The 24692-nt window shown below is 39.7% G+C and overlaps 1 protein-coding gene across 1 annotated transcript; it reads right to left on the bottom strand.

Annotated features, from left to right (window-relative positions):
* Window positions 1–1869: 1869 nt before the first annotated feature.
* Window positions 1870–23017, bottom strand: ALG6 (ALG6 alpha-1,3-glucosyltransferase). Its single transcript, XM_035564399.2, has 15 exons — window positions 22927–23017; window positions 21868–21979; window positions 18202–18286; window positions 14716–14805; window positions 13729–13817; window positions 11372–11454; window positions 10635–10699; window positions 8322–8507; window positions 7703–7838; window positions 5698–5783; window positions 5014–5098; window positions 3820–3890; window positions 2971–3039; window positions 2641–2839; window positions 1870–2367 (listed from the first exon to the last, which is right to left on the bottom strand). Exons 2-15 carry the CDS (start codon window positions 21947–21949, stop codon window positions 2170–2172), a joined length of 1524 nt encoding a protein of 507 aa, XP_035420292.1. The 5' UTR covers window positions 21950–21979; window positions 22927–23017; the 3' UTR covers window positions 1870–2169.
* Between the last annotated feature and the right edge of the window lie 1675 nt (window positions 23018–24692).

Genomic DNA, 24692 nt, shown 5'->3' with positions numbered 1-24692 from the left:
AGAAGAGCCTGTAAATGAACAGTATGCTATCCTACATCAAGCTGTCCTGCACAGCGCTTAGAAGAATAAAAAGAAAATACTTTATAGAGAATAAGAGTAAGGATGAGGGTGGACAATCAGCTACAGCAGTAAATTACACAATTGTCACAATATCAGAATAAGGAACGTTGGTATTTAATCAGTTTTTAGGAAAGGGAAATATGTTTTTACCCTACGCTTCTGCTACAAATACTCCTTACACATGCCTTAGCTATTTAAGCAGTTACTGTTTCTTTGACCCCTTGGTGTACTGGGCTTCTGCCTTTCAGAAACAGCTGGGTCTGTTAAGAACCATTTCCAGTTCCACACAAGGTGGATCGTATGACTCTCACTTTATCACCCCTGGAGGCCATCTCAAGGACAAAGAAAAGAGATACACGCAAAACTAATGTTTTTATATGGGTGGGAAGGACTCTGCCCTGATCTCGTGATGAGTACAGGAAAACAGGCTAATTAGGACCTGAAGCTCTTCTGCTTCCTTCCATCTTAAGTGACTACAGAGAACCAACCTATATACTGTTTAAAAAAAGAGTTAGCAAGCAAGCTACTGGCTTTGTTAATTGCTCCAATTCCAGGAAGGGCTCTAACAGTAAATAGTGTGGCAATACGGAGATACGGCTCCTGGTGAAGCCTGTAGGAATGGCAGTCAGTATTATCGTAGCGCAGAAACTATCACTGACTGTTAGCTTTTAGTTGAAAGGAATGTTTTTAGTTAGGAAAAACTTCGTAACGTTATTATAAGAATAGTCAGACTCCTAAATAAACTACCATGAATTGCTTTTTGATTTACTTTATGCTTTTTTATGTACATAATTATTCAATCAATTCGTGTTCTCTGAACTATTGGCAGCGTTGGCTGCAATATGCTGAGGGAAAAATGCAGTTTAACTCAATTTAGATCTGCAAATTGCTGTGCAGTAAGAGGTGGCAGGGGTTTTGGTTGGCTGCTTTGTGGTGTTTTTTTTGTTTGTTTTGTTTTCAAGCTACGTTGTAGTACCTAAGCTTTTACTTCAGCAGAACCAAGTTCTTTTGGATGTTACTTTTTTGGTTGTCTCCCAGCTAACCTCAAAAAAATATTTTTCTTGACGTATTTAACAGTGAAACCTAACCATGCTGAAAATACAAGCTTCACTGTTCGTTTTTGGTGAGTAGCTGTTGAAATAGGCTTTTCAGTTTTGTTAGAAATACTTGTTGAGAGACACGTAACACCGCAGTGTTAAAACCAAATCATAGCTGATGATTTAAAACAGGAAGAAAAGCACTCCAGCTCCCCCCAGGAGCAGGAACCTTCCCCTTTCCAAACGATGCAGCCTCTGCTTCTGCACCCAACATTAACTTTGTGGCCTATGCTACTCTTCAGCATTCTGAAAGTATTGGCATTGTGGAAAATAACACGTCATAGTATCTAAAAAAAACACCTGTGGGTGAACTACCGCTGCTACAGCGTTGTCCTGCCGTGCTCCACCACGTGGCTGAGTGCCCAGGTCACTTACCAGCCAACAGTGAATTTTCTTCCCTGCAATGTTACCTGAAGAACCAACCGCTCTCTGGAGATCGTAGCAGCCGGAGGGTTTCCCACATCGATACGCGGCCTCGTGCAGCAGCTGGGGTAATCTGCAGTGTGGTAGATGGCAGAACGTTGCAGGACAGTGACAGACTACACAAGACAGTTTGTGCCATAAAACAATCCAGCAAGACAACTCGCAGTTGCCACTTAATATTTAGTACTTAACCTGTATTTCTTTGAGTTGCTTGTGTTTCTTATGCTGGGAAATGTGGAAGCTTACTGCTAACGCAACAGTTTGCTGTTTTGCTAGAAAAGCCAGGGTATTTTAGCGTTAATTCAAAATTTGGTCCTTTATTGGGTGTTTTAGGCTTACAAATGGCAACAAGTATTACAATCCTGAAGAAAACACACCGACTTCCATTTCCAAGTAAAAATACTTCTTCAAAGTACTTCGCCTTTAAAACAGCCTTTACACATATTTAAACACAAAATGATGAGTGTGTTTTCTGATTTTCTTTAGATCACAGGAATTGTATTACATCACAAACAAGTTCACCTGCAAGGCCAGACACTGTTCACCGAAAATACTGTCCTGTCACAGTTTAGTCCTTGATCTTCACAGATTAACTGACTTTCTTCTGACTCCTACTATTCTTTGAGTCCCACAGTATAATAATATTAAAATACACCAAAAAGAATAAAAAGTGTAAGCAAGAGATACTGGACACTGATACGGGGAATAAATCCGGCAGCCTCTGTGGAGGACGCACTGTAGCACTCATCAGAGACAGGACACCCATCAGGGTTACAGAAAGCAGGAACTGCAAGACACAGAACGATATATTAGCTAGTATTGATTTAACACCTCGAATGAGTAAGCTGCTACTTTTGTTACTTGGGTGCTCTGTATTCTTCAATCTTCTATATATAGATGACATCACAGGAAAAAATTACAGCGTACCTCTACACTGACATAGCATGGCTTTGCCCGTATGAGGCTTTATTCATAGTTATGGATGTAAAACTGGTTTATGCAAGTATTTCAGTACCACGAAGAGCTGCAAGTAAGAGTTAGAGGAATTAAAGTTACTTACCAGACTCCTGACAATCCTGGGAAATGACTTAAACCACGAAACGTATCTCTTCAGGAAAAGGGAGAATGGTTTCAGCTGCAGGTCCTCTGCTGAGGTCTTTTCAAATATCGAGAAGGAAGCCACGCAGGCCAACAGGAACGCCAGCGTGGTCACAGTGTAGGCCAACATCAGGCCGTCTTTCAGAAGAAGGGGCAACATACTGTTAAAGCAGAATTACCCACAAGTGAGTGAGTGCACGTTGACTTATATTCCAAAGTGTATAAAAAGAGTAGAAAAGGAATTAATTTATACTTACTGGGATCAGGGAAGAACATATGGTGTCTGACTCACCTGAAGGTTGATACAAGTAAGAACCACGAGGCCATAAGAGGGATTTCACTTAGGATTAAGCAGACTGGTCTAAAAGGTAGAAGAAGAAAAACAGGTACACAAACACAGAAGTGACAGCCCTTCGTCATCTCAGCCTTTCACGTGGATTCTATGTGCCCCACTAACAAGGGCTCAGAAAGCCCAGGACAGGCAGCACCTGAAGTGTTGTGTACACTGCCCGGGCACCGCGCTTCCCCCTGCTCCCCTCTGAAGGCTGGGAACATCCTGCCCAGCGTGAGGGTCTGCAGCTGGAGAGCCCGATGCCAAACACACCGTCAGCATGCGTGGGGAGCCTGATCAGTGCCCATTCGACAACAGGACTTAGTGCAGGCTCTGAGGAGCACCTATACCGCAACATCTACGCAACTGCCTGCAGAGATAACAGCAGTTTCTAACTACTGGTTCAGGCTTCTTTTCAGGCGTGAGCAGGAAGTATTAAGAGGGCTGCCTCTCCAAATCTGCCTGTATCAGACACTCCTTCCAGGTGCAGGTGAGACAACCACACACAAGAGTATGTGTCTGCTGATTATGGCAGCACACCTTGGCCGACCTGAGTTGGTGCCACTCCTGGACAACAAACTCCGTTCTGTGCCACATCGTGCTCCAGTGAATGGCAGCAGAGCCCTGGTCCTTCGAATGGAGCAGGAAAGACCAGCATGGCTGTATTTCTATATTTTCATTTACAAGTTATGCAGAAAAGAAAGTGTGTAGAGTATTTAACATCAGATATATTTGTAGGTGAGAAAGCAGCATGCAATAAGACGAGGAAAAGAAGATCAGAATATATGTACAGAAAAACAATTTACTTACACTGACACTAGAAGAATAGATTTTTCATGTACTTGAAAGGAGAACAGGAAAAATGACAACGCACAACTAACCTTAGAAAAGGAAATCAGAGATGTATTAATACATGTGACTGCAATGCAAAGCACTGTTCTAGTTTCTCTGCTGGCATAGTCTTTGCATGAATGTATGAGCTAAATGATGTGATTTTTCTAATTAACTGCTACATTTACTCCAGTGCAATTTGCAAGTACACAGAGCTGCTTCTGCAACCACCTATATATACAAAGAAAACCACATTGTTTGAAAGTTTACCCAGAATTACTCATAAAACGCTTTGTGTAAAGAGTCCCCAGTCTTGCTTAGCTTTACTGACAAGAGCATCCCCACCAAGTACACCCAATATTCATGCACATTAGCATTGGCAAATTTCGGTCACAGCAAGAACACAGTTTTTTGACATAAATTCTGTTTGTCATCATGAACAGCCAATACCCCAAAGGAAACAAACTGTCATTTTTTTTTTCTGCCAAACAGAAACACACTGGAAGACATGCACCGATTCTTAGAAAGGCTAAGTGTTAGTTTTAGGCAATATTGTGATCAACTCTCAAGCATCACTTATGTAAAATTAAAAATAGAAAATTGCGTTATAACTCTTGAGACCTTAGAACTGGCTCCATATAATTTTGATTTCAAAGCAAAATGATTTTGCATTTAGGTAATGTGGATGTAAATGTTAATGAATTCAAAGATATAAGGAGACTAAGCAAATGTAAACATTTGGGAAAATAGCATCATTTTCTTTTGGAGCCACTAATGAGCTTACGAAGTCCACCACAAGACTTTATATTGAATTTTGCAGGCAACACATTAAGAAAAATTAGCACTTTGGAAACTAAAGACAAAGAGGGGAAAAAAATCAACTCCATATTAAGTTCTGTTGTGTAGGAAATCTTTTAAGAACTCTCCAGAGGAAAGTAATATTAATAATAAAAAAGGCTAAGGTAAGAAGTCTGGATTTAAAAGACCAGTCAGACCTTCCTGGATATCTCTGATAGCAAAACAGTTTTAAACCAATCTCTTCAGCACAAGCAAGACAGCATTTTATGCTACACACACCTCTGCACATTGTGGAAACTGTAAGTAGAACGGTTAGTCACACACCAGCACTCAGGGTGGATGTAAAATAGGGAACAATTAAAAATATACACTTACCAAAGCTAATTTAAATCCTCGTAGAGATGGCTGGACGGTTAGTTTTATACAAGTAGGAAGCAGGCTCAGGAATGTCACAGCAAAACTAAAAAAATATGCAAGAAAAACAGTGTGAATACTTCGTTGATATCATACAATCACTTTTGAAATCTCTGTGGAAGTTACAAATTTAATTGTAATTTTCAGAAGTACAAAATCCCTCAAGGAGACTGAATTACAGAAGGACAGCACTGAATGGTCTCTGCCGACATAAGTGCTTTTGAAAAAAGAATAAAGCACTTCCATTAGTATTTCAGATACTGTAAACCTAAACTTGAATGGTTCACTTATTTGAAAAAAACATGAACTCCTATTTTTAAGAGCTTTAAAAAATGTAATTACTCCTCCAAGAGGAAAGCATGTGAATTTTAATTCAGTCTCAACCAACTACATAGTTTAAGTCACTACATAAATAAGCAGAAAATTTTGTAGTCATAAGTATTCCTAACAGTATTTAGGGAAACCCTTATCACTTGGAAGAAAAATACATATTTTAGTATGTATTTTAATACATATTACATAGAAAGAAAACATTTTTTGAAGATTTTAAACACCCATTCTCATAATTCTTCAACAAAAATGACTGATGTTGTGAAAACCCTTGCAGACCAAAAGCTACCTAAAGCTACTTCAGCTATGTCTTACCTGAGTTTGAGCTGAGTTTGAGGTGATACTACGTTCTTTATCTTTATAAGGACACTTAGACTGCACCAAATATTGGCTACTTTATCCTGGGGAAGAAAAACAAACAGACAATTAGCCATTAATTCCATCATTTAAGCTTATGTTAGTGACAGCAAGAGTGGTTGGGCGGGATTGTTGGGTTTTCGTATTACTGCAAAAAGACAATCGCCGGTATGTGTCATGTTCTGAGATGTAATTTAAATGATTCTCATCTTCAGTCAAATGTGAAAAGTTCCAGGAGACTCAGCTACAAGTCCTGATGAGAAACAGCTCTTTAGTGCAAGAGACTATGTCTTAACTCTTGAGACCACACATTTTGTGAGAGTAAGGCTCTGAAACCACCTGTCCCCAGGAAATCTCTGATTAAACAATGGCACATACAAACCTTTGTTCAAATGTGAAGGCATTCTATATACTGTCACATTTCATTACATACCTGAAAGTATTTAGCCGTGCTTACTGCTTGCTAGCAATGACAGAGTTAACCACTAATAAATCAAGAAGTCTAAAGACATTAGCAGTTGTGCTAGGATCACTTTCAAAATTAAATTTGTAACTACAGCTATCATGCTCATGAAACTCATCCCTAAACAGCTGCTTGAATCACAGCTGTGTAGACATAACAGCAAAAAAGCTACTAGCACCAGCAACTGAGCCATCTTCCTCACATGCTCACTAGCAATACAGAATATGCACTTCAAATCTGCTGAGGATTACAAGTGAACAGAGGGTTTGGCAGCACCAGCAAACACACAAGACGCCTACTTAATAGCCAATATGATTTTACAGCCATCAGCATTTGTTACTGCTTCTGTAAATGGGAACCAATTCAAAGAACCTGTTACACGCACCCGAGTATAAATTTACTGCGCATTGCTTACGTGGACAATTTCTCATTTTATCTAGATTAGCATCCAGCAAGTCACTCCCCTGATCAACTCAGAAAATATTTGGGCTAATATTAGACTAAAATCCTTAAGCTTTGTCAGACTCAACGGTTATTGTTTCTTACAGATTTTAAGCTTCACACTGGATAAAAAGTGTGGTGACCAAAACTACTGAATAACAAATTTCAGATAATTCCTAAGGAATGGGGTCATTGTTTTTCAGGGGGTGGGGAGGCTTTTTGTGCATTTGTTTCTTTAAAAAAAAAAAAAAAGATTAAAAGAAAATTTAAGATGAATCAAAGCATGTATTTGCTTAAATCCCTGTGACATCAGACATCAAAAATTGAAAATTCGAAGTTTCATTTCACTGGTTGTACTTGAAGTTGAGAATCTGTCTTTAAAAGTGTGATACTGAGATTCATGCCTGACTAAGCAAAACACCTACAACTCACTGCTACTTCGGAAATGAGCACCCTTTCTTTTATCAGTGCTATTCCTGTAACAGGAGGAAAGTGACTAATTGCTTTATTGGATTAAGGCCGCAGTACTCAGCACCTTGCAATATGCAAATGTCAGCAGCATGAGGAAAAGTAAAAGCAGAACTGCCCAAGACTTTTGGAAAACACTGAGGAAACTTGCACTGAAAATACAAGCTAGGTCAATAAGGAAGAACTAGTCTGCACCCAAAATGTTTTTATAAAATTAAACCTGTCAAAAAAAAAGTGGAGCACGAGCGGAGACAGAGACTGAATCTGTTAACGTTTAAGGTTTTATCTTCTGACACTGTCAATTACTATGGAATCTACTTCAATGGAAAAATGTATGGATTGAGGTATGGGTTTGATGATGGGATAAGTGTTGTCTACTCATATAATATTCTGGAAGATGCCAGCTGAGCTGGGGTTAAATACTGGATTAAATAACTGGCAAGAAATGACTGCTGAAGAAGCCATCTCAAATTACTAGTTCTGTGGTGTGTCTCCCACATGAAATCCCTAAAGGTCATGATGAAGGTTTCTCAAGGGATCTAAGAATACAGAACATTTACAGCAGGGCGGGGGAGAAGAAAACATGCATGCCTCAAACAAGCCTCGGTCAATGGGAAAGAGTCTTCTGAGTACTTGCATCATTTGTTCCACGTCGGTACAGAACGGGAGCCAGCACGCAGCAAAGGAGACCACCACTGTCCCTGCTATTTTAGTTAACAATGCCAACCTGCAATAAAGAGAAAAGCTTACATCAGAGAAGATAAATCCAGCTACTCTTAACAAATGACAGCCAACCTAAATCTTTTTTTAAAAGGAGAACTGAGGTAAGAAGTCTGAACAAAAAGAGCTACCAGTACCACAGAAAAAGTTCATAGTTCCCTGATAAGTAAGAACCACGCAGAGCTACTGCTGCCCATCGGACCTGGTTGCCCGTCATAGCCCACGTTTAATTTAGTGGACAGAATGAAGAGTGCTGAGAAAAGACACCTTAATGGATTTTGCTATCTTTGCAGTGGAAACTTTTAACGTAGATCTCTACAAGAAATGCTCATTCTACAAGAGAGGAATACACTGTGACAAAGCAAGTATCTTGCACTAGAAATTAATTCAGAAGTGAGAACATGCAAATAAGGTGAATCAATCACATTCTCAATGCCAGGCTGTGTGGGTGTATTCTTGAACAAGATAAAATGATTTAAAAGTCACTTACCCCTTTCCTTTCAGTCCCTTCTTGAAGCATTTTCCAAGTAAATAGCAAAAAAAAGGCAGAGAATGGTAGAGTTCCATTTGCTTATAATTTAAGGCCAAGCAAAATGCCGCTGACCCCAAAAGGTCCCAGTCATAAGACAAGCAAAGTACGCCCCACAAGGCAAAGCCAAGGCTCACTGAGTTGTATATGTTTTTTTAATGTTAAGGACAAGCGACACATCTTAGAGTAACAAATGCCCTGAGGTACAAGTGTGAAGGAGCACGGAAAAAAAGTTTTTGCAAGTTTGTTTTAAAAATACATTGACAGTTGTGACTATTTTCTTCGGAGAAGTCAGTCAACCAAGCTTTGATCTAAACTAGTGAGAATACCTAGTAAGGTGCATCAGAGTAACCCCTTTTTCTGTTTGTTTTTCAAGTGACAATATTTAAACTGTGTATTTTTTAGTTCAAAGATTGTTGGGGTTTTTGAAATTATATTCCACTTGCAATATATCCATGACCAGACCCCTTAGTTGATAATACCGTACAAACAACAAATAATAGCCACTGAAAGTAACATTACTTCCTTCAGACTTTGAAAACAGGTTCCCTAGCTCAGTGAAGTTTGAAGAGACAAAGATACTATTAAAATGCAACAAAAGATTAGCTTTGTCATTTGCTATTATTGTTACACAAGGAGAGAAACAACAAAATGCTTGTATTCTCAGAAATTTCAAAATATTTTGTTTTCTCTTTGTCGTTATAAATAGCTGTGACAACACATTCAGATTGTTGTTTTCAGCCCACTCAAACTTCCCACGCAAAATCACCACATACACTTGAGATCGCATCAATTTCACATCAACGCGTTGTTAAACCAAAAGGCTATGATCTTTAAGAGACGTGCAGCAGCAGTTAAGTACATCTTTTGACTTCCTGGGAGTCGGTCACAGACAGTAAAGTTATTCACACAGGAGTCACCGGGCTGGCAGAGACCGCCAGGAGACTGCGCAGTACATTTGTACCCTTCAACAGGGTCTGCTGCGCCCGGGCCGTTACCTACACAATGTTTGCTGAACCTTGTCTTAACGAATTTGACACGGCAGATTCCACAGCTTCCACAGACAACCTATTCCAGCATGTCATTGCAATTAAGGTTTAAAATATTTTTCCATGTATTTGAAAACCAAATATTCCCTGGGTTAGTTTAGGGACATTATTTCTTGCCCTATCCACCATAACATGCACACACACACAAAAAAAATTATCACTTTGCTCTTTGTATCTCTTACAAATCAAAAAACCAACCCTCAGCCTTCTACTGTCTCACCAGCTTCTCTCATCTAAGATGAACTACATTCAACCCCAGCCCTCTCCTTGTAAATGATGGCTCCAGCCGACCTATATCTTTAAAGGGTGAGGCCAAAAATAGAATTTCAGAATTCCTGAACTGTAACTCAAATATCCAATAGCATTATGATTTTTTTTTGCCCTTCAAAAGCTGCTTTCTAAGGTGCTTTGTCTTCCAAGTTCACCATGCACTCTCTTGGAAGAAAAACACAAATTAGTAAATTATTGGGTTATCAAAACTTGATTTAGTAGATGCTGACATTTAATATCCCCTTGAAATATTTAAGTGTCCGTGTTTATCAGCTCCAAGACCGTGTCCCTCTGCCACATGGCACCAAGCAGCCCTGCCTGGAATAGCCAACTAACAGCATTTACTTGCTGATGTGCAGAGTAAATGTAAGAACAGAGATTTTATTAAAAAAAAGACCCACCTGTGAAGGTGTCTACCACCACTACAGTTAGTTCCAACGATGTAACTCGTACTAGATGCCTAACTTTTAACTGGCTAGGCATTAAGTAAAGTGAATCCAATCTCAGGTAATTGCAAAGACAAGACAGAACGGCACATTCTACAGAAATGAACATTTTACACTACTCTGCTTGACACACTCCTCTGCCATCTCAAAAAGATCTCAGGTGACTCCTTCTCCAAACACAAATCACAAGAGCACAAGCCATTATTCTTTTCCACTGTTGTACTACCGTTGACGTTTTCTGCAATAAAGTGACTGACAGAAATATGAGCTTGAGGCACAGAAAGAATGCTATTCATGTTTGGATTGATTTGTCCCAATAGCAGCTCTTTATCTCCCATATATTCTAGACTTTACGGATTTCTCTAACACTTGTGCTTTGGGGTAGGCAGAAGCCCCTCAGATGCTTTCATATACGAAGGTAACCTTCCCCCCAGCTAAAGACAAGTACCAAAGAAGAGTGTTACTTCATAAATGGAAATTCCTTTCATTTCACAGCAAAACAAGGATACTGGAAGTGTCCGTGGTCAACAAGAATGAGACCTGGATAAAGCAGTATACAGAGAGCGCTGGAAACCTGGAAGGAAGGATCAAAACAGAGAGGGAAAAATAATTTTTTGTAAGTTAAACATTAGACATGGGAACTTATACTATTTCTCCAACAGATAAATTTGCCCCTCCATCATGCATCCTAGAGGTAGGAATTTTTCTCTCCAATTAATCTTCTGTCAGTAATATTTTGAGGAATAAAAATAGATAAGAAAATATGGAAGACAAGCCTACCCTTTACCAACCAGCTCAAAGATCACCTACACCCATCTTAAACTTCAAAAACACTCAAAAAATCAGAAGACTTCGTACCCCAGAAGGGTATTTGTTCTACCATAAGGAGTGTATGAGACAGAGCAGCTCCTAGATTCCCCCATGCCACATCACAAATCTTGCTTTTACTACCCAAGTAATAAATTCAGAAAGAAATACAATTCAGGAGTTCATGGCTACTAAACTTCAGCGCATCCTGTTATTGAAGACATTAAAATAATTCCTGTAAAATAAGTTAATGGCTTTTTTTTTTTCACCTGAGAAGTCTTTCATATAAGATATACTGATCGTCATCAGTTTTATGTCAACTGAAGCCATCACAATGTTCTATACATTAATTAACTCTTATCCTGTTAAATTCCTACTGTTTTAACAGTATGGGTTTTATCGTTTTTGCTTTTTAATTGCACACACATCAGATACTTGCCTGCTTTTTAGTAGATGTTTCCTTTAAGGAACAACAATATAAAATTACTGCCGGAATGTAAATCAGCAAATCAGCAACAAACACTGAAAAACAAAGATCACCTTTATATTAGAAATCTCCCACATACCTCATCTTAGTGCAATTCGTGTTACATATTTTTTATCTGAATTAAAAATTTTTGCTTACAGTTTTAACCTCCTAACGCTCCACATCGTGGTTGTATTTTGTGTAAAAACTCGGATAACTACACAGTGTTGGATAACTTGTTGCCTATCTGTTGAATGTGGGCTCTGCAGCTGTAACTTAACATGAAAACTTCATTTTAGTCAATCACCTCAACCGAAGTTCGAAAGGCAGGTGGTCACAGTTTCAGCTGAATACACTTTTCCATTGCCTTATGTTGTGTTACAGTAGGTACCATTATTTTAAAGATAGCTCAGGTTTAGCAGTTACACCAAAGCTATGTTTTCTCCCCCAGTTAATTTTGGGGAAGACAAAGGAAAAATAAAGGCAAATAAACATTAAAATATCAGGAAGTTCTTCATTAGAATAAACTAGGTAGTTTCACTTTAAAGGACAAAAAGAAATAGGTCTACAGAATTTGATCTCGATAATGTTTCTAACGCTATCATTTCTGATGTCCAAAAGCTGCTGCTTCCATGTGTTCAGCTGTTTTGACTTCTGGCACAGCCTCAGTCAATAACGGAGCGTACACTAGTTCCTCACATGCCAAAACGAGAGAGGCATTCTTAATTCTCAAAAGAAATCAGCTACGAGAAGATCCAGTCAAGGTTGTGTTTTGTTTTTTTTTTTTTTCTTTTGACAGAACGTATAGTTCAGAGGCACAAATAATTAACAAGTTCTAGATTATAATCAATTTCCAGCATATTTTTGTGTGAATTACCAGTGATGTGGTTAAACAGACTAAAATTAGTTGGTTTTGATCATCTGTCCACAGCAAGTATATGTAAGAGGGTCAGTGAGAAAACAAGAACCAGCAGGTTCACCCGCCTACAGCTATGTCAGATCCTGCTTGTGCTTAAACCACCGGGTGAATTCTTCTCCAGTGTTGCCTTAATAGCTTGTGAAAAGTCTCAGATTATTTCTATAAACAGATTTCAGAAAGCGTGCTGTTATTCCAAGAAAAATATCCTTTGCTTTTTTGGTCACGGGCTTTGGAAGAAAATGTTTAAAGAAATAAGTTATTCGATGTAATGATCATTTTGTAAGCTTAAGCCACAATTAAACAAATATGGCCTAGGCACTAGCAAAACAAATACACTGACACTTTATAAAGGTGTAACACCAACAGCTGACACTGAACATTCTGAATTTTTTTAAGCAATAACCATTAAAATAATGTGTTAAAATGTGTTTATCAGTCCTCCAAATCCATCAGTGGCTTGTCAAGTGAGTTGATTTCAAAATTAATAAAGACCATTTCAAGGATAATTAAGTTCTAGAGATTTTTTGTTTCATTTCAATCAATTATAAGAGCCCAGAGAGGTTTGGGAATTACAGAAAAAAAGCTATTGATGAACAACAAATCCTGCCAGTTATCAGGAAGCATTTTGTGGAACTGTCACATGAAGCAAAAGAGATTTAAAATGAAAGAAAACAGTAACAAGATAACTTGGCATCTGCCATTGCTCAGAGAGCAGAAGTTCACTGGGTGCATTGTTTGTTGTCCTACTCAAACAGCTAATTAATTAAGTTATTTACATTTTTTTAGCACTTGTTTTATTCTTTTCTTTTGTAGAGGCAGTTCAAAATAATCAAATGGTCAGAATAGTGACCACAAGAAAATGAGACTTAGTATGGAAGCGATAAAATACATTTTTACCTTTTGTTAACTCAGGTTTATTTCCAGAAAGTAGTAACCATTTAAAAAAAAAAAAAAAAGAAGTGACATCTTTAAAATATCAAATATGTCCCTTTTTCAGGTAAGGTATAAAAGCTCATGATAAGGATCCTTCAGTGAAGGCCAGTCTACATGTGAAATATTTTTACAATAAAAACCAAGCTAAACTGAAAGTAAAAAAACATATCTATTGGAATGAAAGGGAAAAGAAAATTTTTAAAAATGGCTGTAGGCTACCAAAAAAGTAGCATTGTTTTAGAGTTTTTACTGATTTGGTTTGGTTGAAAACTTCTCTGCACATTTCAAGCTATTAGCTTCACAAATGACAGCAGAAGTGAAGAGAACAGAGGAGTTTGGTCCGTAACACATGCACCTGGCCAAGCCACGCAAGTGATCAGAAATTGGTGAAGACAGAGAAGATGCACGAAATGAAACATACTAGATTAGTAAACCATACAAATCTGTGTAATCTTCCTAAGAAATACATTTTTCCTACCTGTTGTACGCATAAATAACTTATGCGGCTGACTCTCATACCCCCGAGAAGCGTGGAGAGCAATCCAATCAGGATTTATTAACTTTGCACTGTAAAACAAAGTACAGGCACATCAAAATGTGAGACAGTTCTCATTTCCCTTTACACTCCTTTCAGCAATAAAGATGACATGCATAGGAGCATATTCCAAGAATTAAGATGAATGAGAAGAAATATTTCAAAGAGCAATAATGATCAATGAAAGGCTTTCCTCACTTCTAGAGCTGCTTATACTATAGAATTCAGCTGCTAATTCACAATTAATAAAAAATGTTTGAGAAAACAGAACACAGCATTTATTGGGACAAGATAGCTACCTTCAGTCCAGTTCCACTGACTTTTAAAAAAACAATTGTAAATACTTCTCATGCTTAAGTATTAAATATAAACCATTTACAGTTCACATAGATGCCCCACATAACTGTGCCTGTGCACTTTAACCTACATTCTTATTCCATAAGTCTCATTCCAATAGCAGTAAAGCTCTTGTGGAAAAAGTATTCCAATAACAGAATTCTATTTACATGATATCCAGTCATCAAATGTCACTCAGGCTCCCAATACAAGAGAAGTTTCCCATGCAGCGCACTTAATTCCTACAACACTTTTTTTTTCTTTCTGTGCATCACTGATCCAACAATGGCTTATGTGAAAAACTAAAAGCTAAGTCACATCTAAATCTGCTAAAATTCAAGGACCTGGCAGAATAATTTAACCCTTCAGTCCCCCTTACAATAAATATGAGACAGAAAAATAGTAGTATTAGTTTTAAGCGACAGGGATACTTAAAATTTATTTCCCTAGCTTTAAAGTAGCAAACAATACTTCCAGTTTCATCAGATCAGTGGTTTTTAGCTCCTAGTTTCTCTCCTCAGGCAGGAAAAAAAAAAAGTCAATTTGGTGTTTTCCGTTCCTCCCAGTAGTAAATACTTCAAACAACGAACTTACATGTAAGCACACAAAAAGCTGTGGTAGGCAGTAAGAGGTGGATAATCAAGGCCCCAGTACAGGAGGTTGTTATCACTTGTATTGAAGTACCTGAGGAAAAAAAATTATACACATATACACATACATACACGTGAAGAATCTGCATTTCCAGCTTTGTTTTGGCCCAAGGAAAAGGCTGAACAGTAAACCAAGTATTTTTACCAACGTACTCAAAAGTCAAAAGGAAGTTAGCAACTTCTTTACCTGCCTCATTTTAATCTAAAAACACACACAAAAAAATCTCAAGCAACACAACAAAAGCAAAAGTGATTCAGAATATACTCACTTGTACTTGCAGAACAGATGATTTAAAAAAAAACTGTTAGAACTTACTTACCTGAAGGGGAAAAAGAATACTTTACAGGAACCACATTTGATAAAAACCCAGAGACTAAGACAAAGCCTACATAAAATCAGTATCTACTATAAATCTGGATATTTATGTGGAAGGTTTCAGAGGTGCTCACCTCCATCTACAAAGACAACCTGTATTTTTCATGCCTGTCGATTATCCCGGAAGACAGCACTCAATTTGCCAATAAGGAAATAGAAACAATGTAGTTAAATGGAAATTGCAAAAGAACGGGAATTCACTAGTCCTTTTCCTTATAATCATCCTAGGCTCCTGTTTTCTGGACTTGGAAGACATATTTAATATGCAACAATGATTTCTGTATAGTTAAAATTTACCTGTCACTCTTTTACACTGTAGTTTACCAAGCTGTGAACTGCTGCTGTTCAATAGATCTTAATACAAAACTTTTGAAGAAACATCAGTGGAAGTTACGCTGCTGAAAAGCAACTAAGCAGAAGTGAAAAAAGGTGACATAAACGTATTACACAGACAAACAAAAAGCAGTGTAGGGGGCTAAAAAAAGTTTCTTAAAAGCTCCAAGTTATCAGAGTTATGCCTCCTGAACAGCCAACACAAAGTCATGAATCTCCACCAGTTATGTCAGCCACAACTGCTTCACCTTTTTCTACTTCAGAAGAAAACTCAAAGAGGACGCGAGAAACAAGGGAAAAGAATTTTCCCATTTGTAATTCCTTCGTGTCCGTATTCCTACGGAAGGCTGGCAGCAGTTAGAACTAAGTCACCTCCAAAGGAGAAACAGAAGGCTTTATCCAAGGAAAACAGAAGTTACAAAAAGAAGGCATCAGACCCGTTATACCGCACAGTGAAAAAGACTGACTAGTCTATTCTACCGCCAAGGGGCACGCTCTTGGCTTTTCCAGTTTCTCCCTTCAAATACGGTGAATTTTTGACATTTATTATTGTAAATGATGTTTCTTGAATTCCTTATGAGCTGTCTGAAGTACCTTACGAACTCATGATAAATCACAGTTCTTTGAGCTACATCTCTGCATCTTATCCTACCATCCAACATTGCTCGTGCCAAGGCAGTTCAGGTTTTTCACATGGATTTTAATAGCCTGCAACTTAGTAGAAAGCTTTCCAGTTATGTTGCAGGGTGGTTTTTTATTTTATTTTACCTTCCATAAACTCATAGCTCCAAGAAAACCAGTAATATTTAGCAAAAAAGCCTTCACAGTTTTAATTAGTGGTACAATAAGAAAGGATGTCATTTAATACATAATGACAAGACTCTACAAAATATATACTGGAACTACTTAAATTCTGGCCTCTGGCTCAGAGAAACCTCACATAAGGAAACTAAGTACCAACCATACTGTAGTTTACTCCAGCATTTAAAAAAAAAGTCTTTTTTCCAGATCAATGTAAACATGCATGGGACGTGCAGCTGTATTACCTACACAGGGCTGTTTAACGACAAAAACAGTCTGTGAAAAGATCAGGAGATCTAGAGATCTTCCAGGACTACGTCCTCACAAGACAACTGCTCTCTGCATTTACCTCAAATAATTCACAGAACACATGCTTGCTGCCTAGGCAGCTTTTCTGAGCACTAAACAAATAACACTGGAAGCGATTAGAATCCCAGCTTCAGATCTGAACTCTGCTTTTATGTACCAGAGTACAACATCTTTTGATATTGCAAATTTGTATAGCACAGGAGGGGAAAGAGATCTTGGCACTCCACAAAGTAATCCCTCGTATGTCAGCTGAAATGTTTTTTTTCCAAACTCCCCAAACCAAGTACGACCTCACCAGAGATTCAATTCCCAAAGCAGACCCAATCTGAAAAACTTCTGTTATAAATAAAACGAAGAGCTAATACAACAAGACCGAGAAGCCCAACTGGCAGCCCATAGGCTAAACACAGCCTGCAGTACAGTTTCATCTGACCCCCGGGAATTCCTAGAAATAATGACTGCTATAACTCTTAATTTTAAGTACATACAGTTCTGTGTAGCAGAGGGGATCGAAGCTGCCAACTCTATTATTACGTCAGCTCTCCATTATCCCACCTCTGGCACAACGAGAGGTTCAGACATCCCAGAAAGAGTGAAACAAAATGGTAATAGACGTTATATTGTGACTTCAGATCATCCCGCAGAGCCATCTGCAAAGTTCCACAGTGCCAAACTTTCAGGATTGGCCCCACATATTTGCAGAAATAGAGCTGAATTAATATTCCATTCTAAAGTGCGTCTGTTCCCCAACAGAGAACTGAGGAAAAAAAAATGACTCCACAAACGGAACGGAACTATCCCTGCTGAAGGACGACCTGGAGCTTCAATTTGTTCTGGGTTGCATTGTGGCATATATATGACTAAATAAATTTTACTGTTCTGCGCAAGCTCTAAGGAACATTACAAATAATATAAAAGTAAAAATACTGGGAATAATTTTCCTACTTTTCAGAGTGATCTGTAGAAATACATTCACTATCCTTACATCTAGATTTCAAGCACCCCCAGTTTAAAATCTATATAAAGAACATGGGTGTGAACAAAGAATTCACGGGTGTAAAAAACAAACTGTGCCTCCAGCACAAGAATTCAAGTCTCTGCGCTCACTGGCAGGCCCATGCCTTTCAGCTTGAGTAAGATGAGCAGAGTTTTGGTTTTGTCAGTGCTGATAATCGTGAGAGCTTCTGTGCAGCAGAACTGGTTGACGCTCAGGAAGCTGAACTGATTTCTTTTGAAACTGAGTAACGAGGCTTCTCCACAACCTCTTATATAAGCTTACTTAAAAATTGCTTCTTGACCTTTCCAGTCAATTCCAAACAAAGTCAGAGCTTCACAACACAGTTACCTACCAGCCAGAACATCCCATTGTACAAGCTAATACCTAGCAAGTCAAAATTCCAAATTTTAGCATGTTTATTTTGTGAAGAAAAAAAGTGTTTCACTCTAAGTACAGGATGATATTATGTTACCACAAAAGGACTTTTAGAATAGTCCTGGGAACAGTAAAAGATGTTGCAGAGATGTCAGACAAATGTATATTTAAGTAAGACATGACACAAAGTTTCATTACATTTACCCCTTCGTAACCTGAACTACAACAGCACTACTTACCACTGTCTGACGGGTAAATTGTAAGTAACTTCTTGCCAGTGTCTCTGGGCTTCATAGTCCCCATACATAGGTGGCTTTCCTGCACCTAAAAAAGAGGTTACAGTACTCATTAATGTATTCTGTTTGTACAAGTTGCTTTTCCTCAAGATATTTATTTGCATAATTACATAATACTAATTTTATTCTCCATTCCTCTATTACATTTGGGAATAAAATAGAGACCTCATCTGCTATGCTGTCTAACAGTTAAAAAAGCGTTAGACATTCTTTTGGCTTTCTGGATATTTCTGTGATAAGCATTTATCAAGATATTCCGCTGTGAAGAATGGCTTCCTCATCTGACAAAAAAAATCATTACCGAGTGGAGATGAAAAATGCGGCACATTCTCTGAAAAAAAGAAAACACACATAATAGACATCTCACGCTGATTTTGAACAAACTCTGCTTTTTCAGTAAACACTAATTGACAATATTCCCACTTGCACTGCAGCCGTGTCATGTGGTACCTTGCTATTGTAATTAACAACCAGCCTTATTTTTAAATTTGCTTAGAACTAGCACCTGCCACAAGCCCCCAGTTCCTCTCCCTTTGCTCTGCTGCCTGCTCTGCAACGCTAGCAAGAACATTGCATATTCTGTCTTTCTCCCCATGACTCTTAACAGAGAGTTACCACGAGTCACTTCCTAAAACAGGCTGCCCAGTACACAGAATAGGTTCAGAAGAAAAAAAAAATCTTGTAATCTACAAAACCTTCTAAATAATAACTGTTCCACTTGAATTTACAGGAATTCTCTCTCACATTTTTTAACTGATTGTTATGTAGCAGTTCGCAAAGGAAATTATATTAAAAGACACTTTTCACACATGCATACATAAGTCTCTCAGAAAAATAAAGTTTTTTTTTTTCCATGGAAAAAAGCTTTATCAATACAAATACTTCAGACGTCTACTCATAAACAATTCCTTAACATAAACCGAACTCCGATAAAGGCAGTGTGTTAAGCATCTTCATCACAGAGTTTATTTACTTCTATTAACCCGTGCTTATTGAGAACAGAAACCAGACTGATAGTGCTTCCAGTAAAATATTGACACTAAAGAGACAGAGATTTAAGAGTTTCCTTAAAATACAGGGAAGCCATCTATAATTTTTTCCCTGTGATCTATGTTTGCGGGAGACACACAAGCTCGGATATCTACTATTTATTCCGAGTAGTAGAGAGAGTAGATTACCTCCACTAATTTATTCCTGAGTAGGAGGAAGAACAGATTATCTTCACTGTGTACAACGTTTAACTAAAAGTTTCCCAAATATCTGAGGTCACTGGAGAATAGGAGTTTTATCAGGGTCCATTCTATAGCTAAAAATCAAGTGGAACAAAGAAACCTGTCACAGCATTGCTGAAATACAAAAAGGTGTTATCCAGGGGTTCCATATGCACACACACATTTTATTGCAGCTTTATCCCTTCTCAAGGAAAAAAAAAAAAAAAGGAGAAGAAAAAAAGAAATTGACTTCTGAATGATGAAATGAGATCTTAATCCACAGGTTCCATGTCTAAAAGCCAAACACAGAGATTGACACACTTCAGCTAGTTTGTGACTCGGTATTTGGCTTCCTTCTGCAGCATGCATCAAGTACACGGACAAAAAGAATCCAGAACTAATAAAAATCTGATTTTTTTAAAGGTGTCAAAAATGCTCTAAATTACAGTGGTCTTAATCAGTTTTAGTATTAAACAGGAAACAAATTTTTAAAGGTCTGAAGCTGCCTTTCAATGCAGGTATTTAGCTTCTACTCATTTAGCAGGAGCTTTGTGACGCATAAAAAGAAAAAATCAGATCTACGAAGCCTAGTTTTCCTCAATAATTATACAAGACCATCTAATCTAAGGTCATCATAATTAGTAACCTCGCAAAGCCAGGTATTAGTTAACTATTTTAGAATCATAGAATTTTTGTTTATCCCCATTGTGACCTTAATTCTAGAGACAGATCCTAAGGCATGCTAGATGGCAAGCAACAACAGAAGGGAAATGATACAGGAATCCAACCCTATACAGTAAATTAGGGCAGAATTAACTTCCTCACATCTGGCCATCCATGCCACGCATGGTTTCAGAGTATGCTGAATCAGCATTTCTACCAGAGCCTGCGTCGGAGAGCGATGACTACTTCTAATCCTTCGCTCAATTATACTGCGCTGAACAGCGGTGAAAGCAAAAAGGGACCGTGTCCGTTTAAATGCTGCCCTGACCAATTTTTTTCTTCTCCCTGTAATTAAAGATTTATTACATCTGAAGGAAATCAAATCGGGAAGGGGAAGGTTCTAGTGTACTTTTGCATTTGACAACTCTAACGTTCAGATTTGTCTTTTTTTTTTTTTTTTTCCAGACAGCTATAGCTGGAAGTTGAACACTTTAATAGTTCGTTCGATTGGGTCAGACTCAGTTTTCCTTGTTCCAAAAGAAGTTATACGGTTGTTCTGTATGAAACAAGTGTGCGTGCACATGAAAAAAATACAGGAAAAAAATGTTATTTTAGTTCATTCTTTATTTTAAGACTCTTTCAGAATCTGGACTGGTTTGAAATTTGTCAGCTTAAAAAAAATAGTTAGCAATGTAAATGTAAATATGTGCAGTATGGAAATTTACTCTATTTTGGCAAAAGAGAGGCTGTTTTTCTGTATGTGGGTGGGTAGAAGAGAGCCTCAGCTATTGGCAGAGTGGATCTTTTATGATGGCATTTTCAGGAAGCGAACTAAAAATAACTATTTAAGAAGGTACGCATGCAATTTATCTTCAAGCAAACTACTTCATGTAAATAAAACCCAGGAGTTACCAGTGTAAAAATCATTAGAATAGTACTGAACAGCCCCAGCTGCACAGGGGATGAAAATCCCAATTGCCTTAACAGAAAAACAGAGTTGAATTTGACTGAGCTTGTGATTCTTTTAGCTGATGGAGATTGAACGTAACAGTGCATTAAGAAAAAAAAAAAAAAAGAAAAATCCACAGAGAGCAAGCTTTGTGCAAGTCTGTGCTAAGCGTAGCACTGCCATTAAGAGGTTTGAAAAAAAAATGGTAGTTCTTTGCAAGTATTAGGAGATGGGGAGGAGAAATACTCATTTATTAAAAGAATATAGTTCTAGTTCACGCTGTAAACAATCTGAAGCAAGTCCAGCTATGGGGCACAATATAATCACTCACTCCACGTCACCTTTGTGCCATCTTCATTATCACCAGTACAGTCTTATCTAAAAATAATTTAAGGTTATATCTGTTATAGAACTTAAAGGATAAGATTAAACAAATATACGACAGGACTGTGGTAATACTCTGCAGCTACAGCCAGCTGTTCTTTTGCTACTCCTAAAACGTTACTGACCCTGCCTCCAACTACAAGTTGTATTTTTTTTTTCAGCATTTTGTTCTGAATGGCTGTGAAAGTTAACATTGAACACTCCAGAAAAATAAGAACAAGATATTATACAAACCTTTGGGAAATAGGCCCTAAAACACAACAATACTTGAAGTAACACACTGCTTCCTACTTGCATGATTTTACATGCATGTTTACTTCACATGCAAGTTTACTTTAATTTAACACAAGCTCCATAGTTCACCTTTGTGTGGTTATTTTACAGACCGCAAACAAGCATTACCTGAGTAAGAACTAAGCGATACAGTCCAGCGTACGGTAAGCGCCAGTAAAACAGTAATTGTCATTAAGCTCCACTTCTCCATAGCTGGTCTTTGTAAAAAGCCCAAAGGTACCTGAAAATAAAAAACACCAGAAACATTGCTATGATACTGTCTGGGTTCGTTTCTTAGGCACTTAATGGCAGTAGTGATAATTTCTCCCAGTTCTGAGCTATAAGCTGACCAAGCATCTGACAAAATGCATAGAAACATAGAAACATACATAGGCTTCATCCTAAGGAGCACCACCATATTTGTTACGCAAACATAGCACGTTTCAACACAAAATTGTTAAGTATCTTTAGTAGCTCGTGAACTAGTATTTGGCAGTGAAAAGAAAAATGTTTTCAAAGAAACATTGACAAGAATGCAGTTTATAGCACCGAATAGATGCCCTGGTATTTGGTCAATGTCACTTAATTTCTGGAGTAAACACAGCACAGCTGAGTTATGGAAAGCGTAGATTAGTATGGGATTCCCTTTTGGTTTAAATTTATGCAAAAAGTTATATAAACGTTAGCTACATGTAACAACACAAAATGTTGCTACATCTGCCACATGCATCAACCTTGGGACAAAGTAACAGGAAAACGGTGATGCTGCCCTGTGCCAAAACCACTAAGAACAGAAAATGCAAAATCTTGATCCAGAACACCAAAACTATTTAGGTCCGAGTTAGAAAAGAAGAAAAAGAAGAAGGAACAGCTCCAGCCTTGGCAGCAGAGCACAGGGGCACACCGCCCTGCGCTACACCTGTGCCTGAGGGCACCGGGGGGGGACCTTAATTCCCTCAGGTAGCCGCTGGCAGGACACAGGGGGCACACAGGGCACACCGGGCACACCACACGGAGCACACGGTGCACACCGGGCGGGGCACACCGGGCACACCACACGGGGGGCACCGCGACGCCCCCCCCCTCAGCGCCCCCCGCCCGCCCTGAGGGAGCGGGCAGCGCCCGCGCCCCTCCCCCCCCCACCCTGCCCCGCCCCTCCCCGGCCCTCCCCGGCGCGCGCCCCCTCACAGGACACAACGGCCGCGCCGCGCGCGCGCGCTTCCGCGTTCGAAGAGGCTGCCGGGCCTGCGCGCGCGCCCCGCAGGCGGCGCGCGGGGAGGGGAAAAGGAGAGGGGCGTTGCAGCGCGCGTGCGCCGAGGCCCGCGCGTGCGCAGTTGGGCTCGGAGCTGGGCATGGGGGCGGGGCCCGGTCCTGTCAGCGGCGGGGCGCGGGGAGAGCGTGTGGGGGTGCTGGTGGGGGGAGCGCTGCCCGGGAGTCAGTTCTCTCTCCTCAGGAGAGAGCCCGAATCGTTGATTTATTTGTTTGTTTTAGCAGAAGGGAAGCGGCTCCTGGAGGATCTGTGCTTCAGCAGCGATCTGGGGAGCTGCTCCTCAGCCGTTGCGTGTGGGGGACAACGTCCAGGAGCCGGACCTTGGGCACCACGGGCTTCTGTCTGACGGCCTTTCGGCTTTATTTCTGTGGTGCCCCTTCAGGTCCTAATAAAGTACAAAACGTAACGTGAACGAGCCCACATCAGCTTCATACAGCCCCTATCAACACCAAAAAGTACGGTCTCTGTTCTTAAGATTGATGGTTTTCCTCAGGTTGCACGTCTAACTGAGATCAGGATATCCAATTTAGTAGAAAACTTATTTTTTTTTAAACCAACACCACATACTCAGACTTTCATGACTTTCCAGAACAACTGGTGACCGTGTTCTCCTTAGGCAGGAATCCCAGGACTGAAAGTTTTAAGGGATTTAGAGTAAATAAATAAACAAATAAATAAAAAATATTAGTTCAGTTGGAGGGGACCTACAGATAGTCCAACTGCCTGACCCGTTCAGGGCTAACCAAAATTTAAAGCGTAAACCCAACCTATTTAAAACCAAGCGCTGCAAAATAGAAGTGTGGTCAAGAAGCACCTGATCACTTAAAATATTCAGGTTTAAAATTAAGAGATTGTAGGAAAACAAAATTCTCCATAGATTTTTTTTTTTTTTTAACATTTCCGGGTTATTTTCCAAATGCACGAACACCGGACAAAGCGATTATTTCTAAAACGGGTTCGGTACGGCGTGCCGGCGGAGACTGCTTTTTTCCCTTCAGGTTTTTCCAACGCAACGGGGTCGCTGATTTCCATAACCCCAGCTGTTTGCCAACTGAGAGCAAATTTTTAGACATGTCGGTGTCTCTCCACCTGCAGTCACCTCAGCATTTTCGGAAAGGGTCGCCTTCCAGCGCTACCTCAGCAGGGAGGGATGAAGAGACGGGGAGTTCGTGGGCTTGTGTGGGCAAACCTAAAGCCCCCCCCCCGAGCTGGCCGCCCTCGCCGGGTGCTGGGAGCCCCAAACCTGTTGGAAATGCCCCGTTTCGGTCCTCAGCTGTTAGGCTTTGTGAGCGGATCCGTGAATTAATCGCCTCGCCGCTAGAGGAAACGCTAGCGAGGGGGCTGAGGGGTGCCTGGGGAGGGCAGGCACCTCAAATAACCAGGGGGGCTCCGCAAAACCACCGGAGCCCCGGGGTGGCGAGGGAGGCTGGACGGGGGGTCCCGTCCCCAGTCTGTCCCCGTCCCTGTCCCCAACCCCATCCTGTCCCCATCCCTGTCCCCGTCCCGTCCCCGTCCCGCACCCCATCCTCCCAGTTATCGCAGCCCGCTCGTTCTCGAGGTGCGATCGTTCCCTTCCCGGGAATAAAGCTTTTATATCGAACGCCTCCTGAATACTTGCACCAGGTCGCGTCGCCTGGAATCGAGTCCCTGTCACCAGCATTTCTGCGGTGACTTTGAGCGGATC

Source organism: Cygnus atratus, chromosome 8 (assembly GCF_013377495.2).
Source record: "Cygnus atratus isolate AKBS03 ecotype Queensland, Australia chromosome 8, CAtr_DNAZoo_HiC_assembly, whole genome shotgun sequence".
Classification (NCBI taxonomy): Eukaryota; Metazoa; Chordata; class Aves; order Anseriformes; family Anatidae; genus Cygnus; species Cygnus atratus.
The sequence above is the reverse complement of the archived record's forward strand: the minus strand, read 5'-3'. Positions and strand labels throughout refer to the sequence as shown.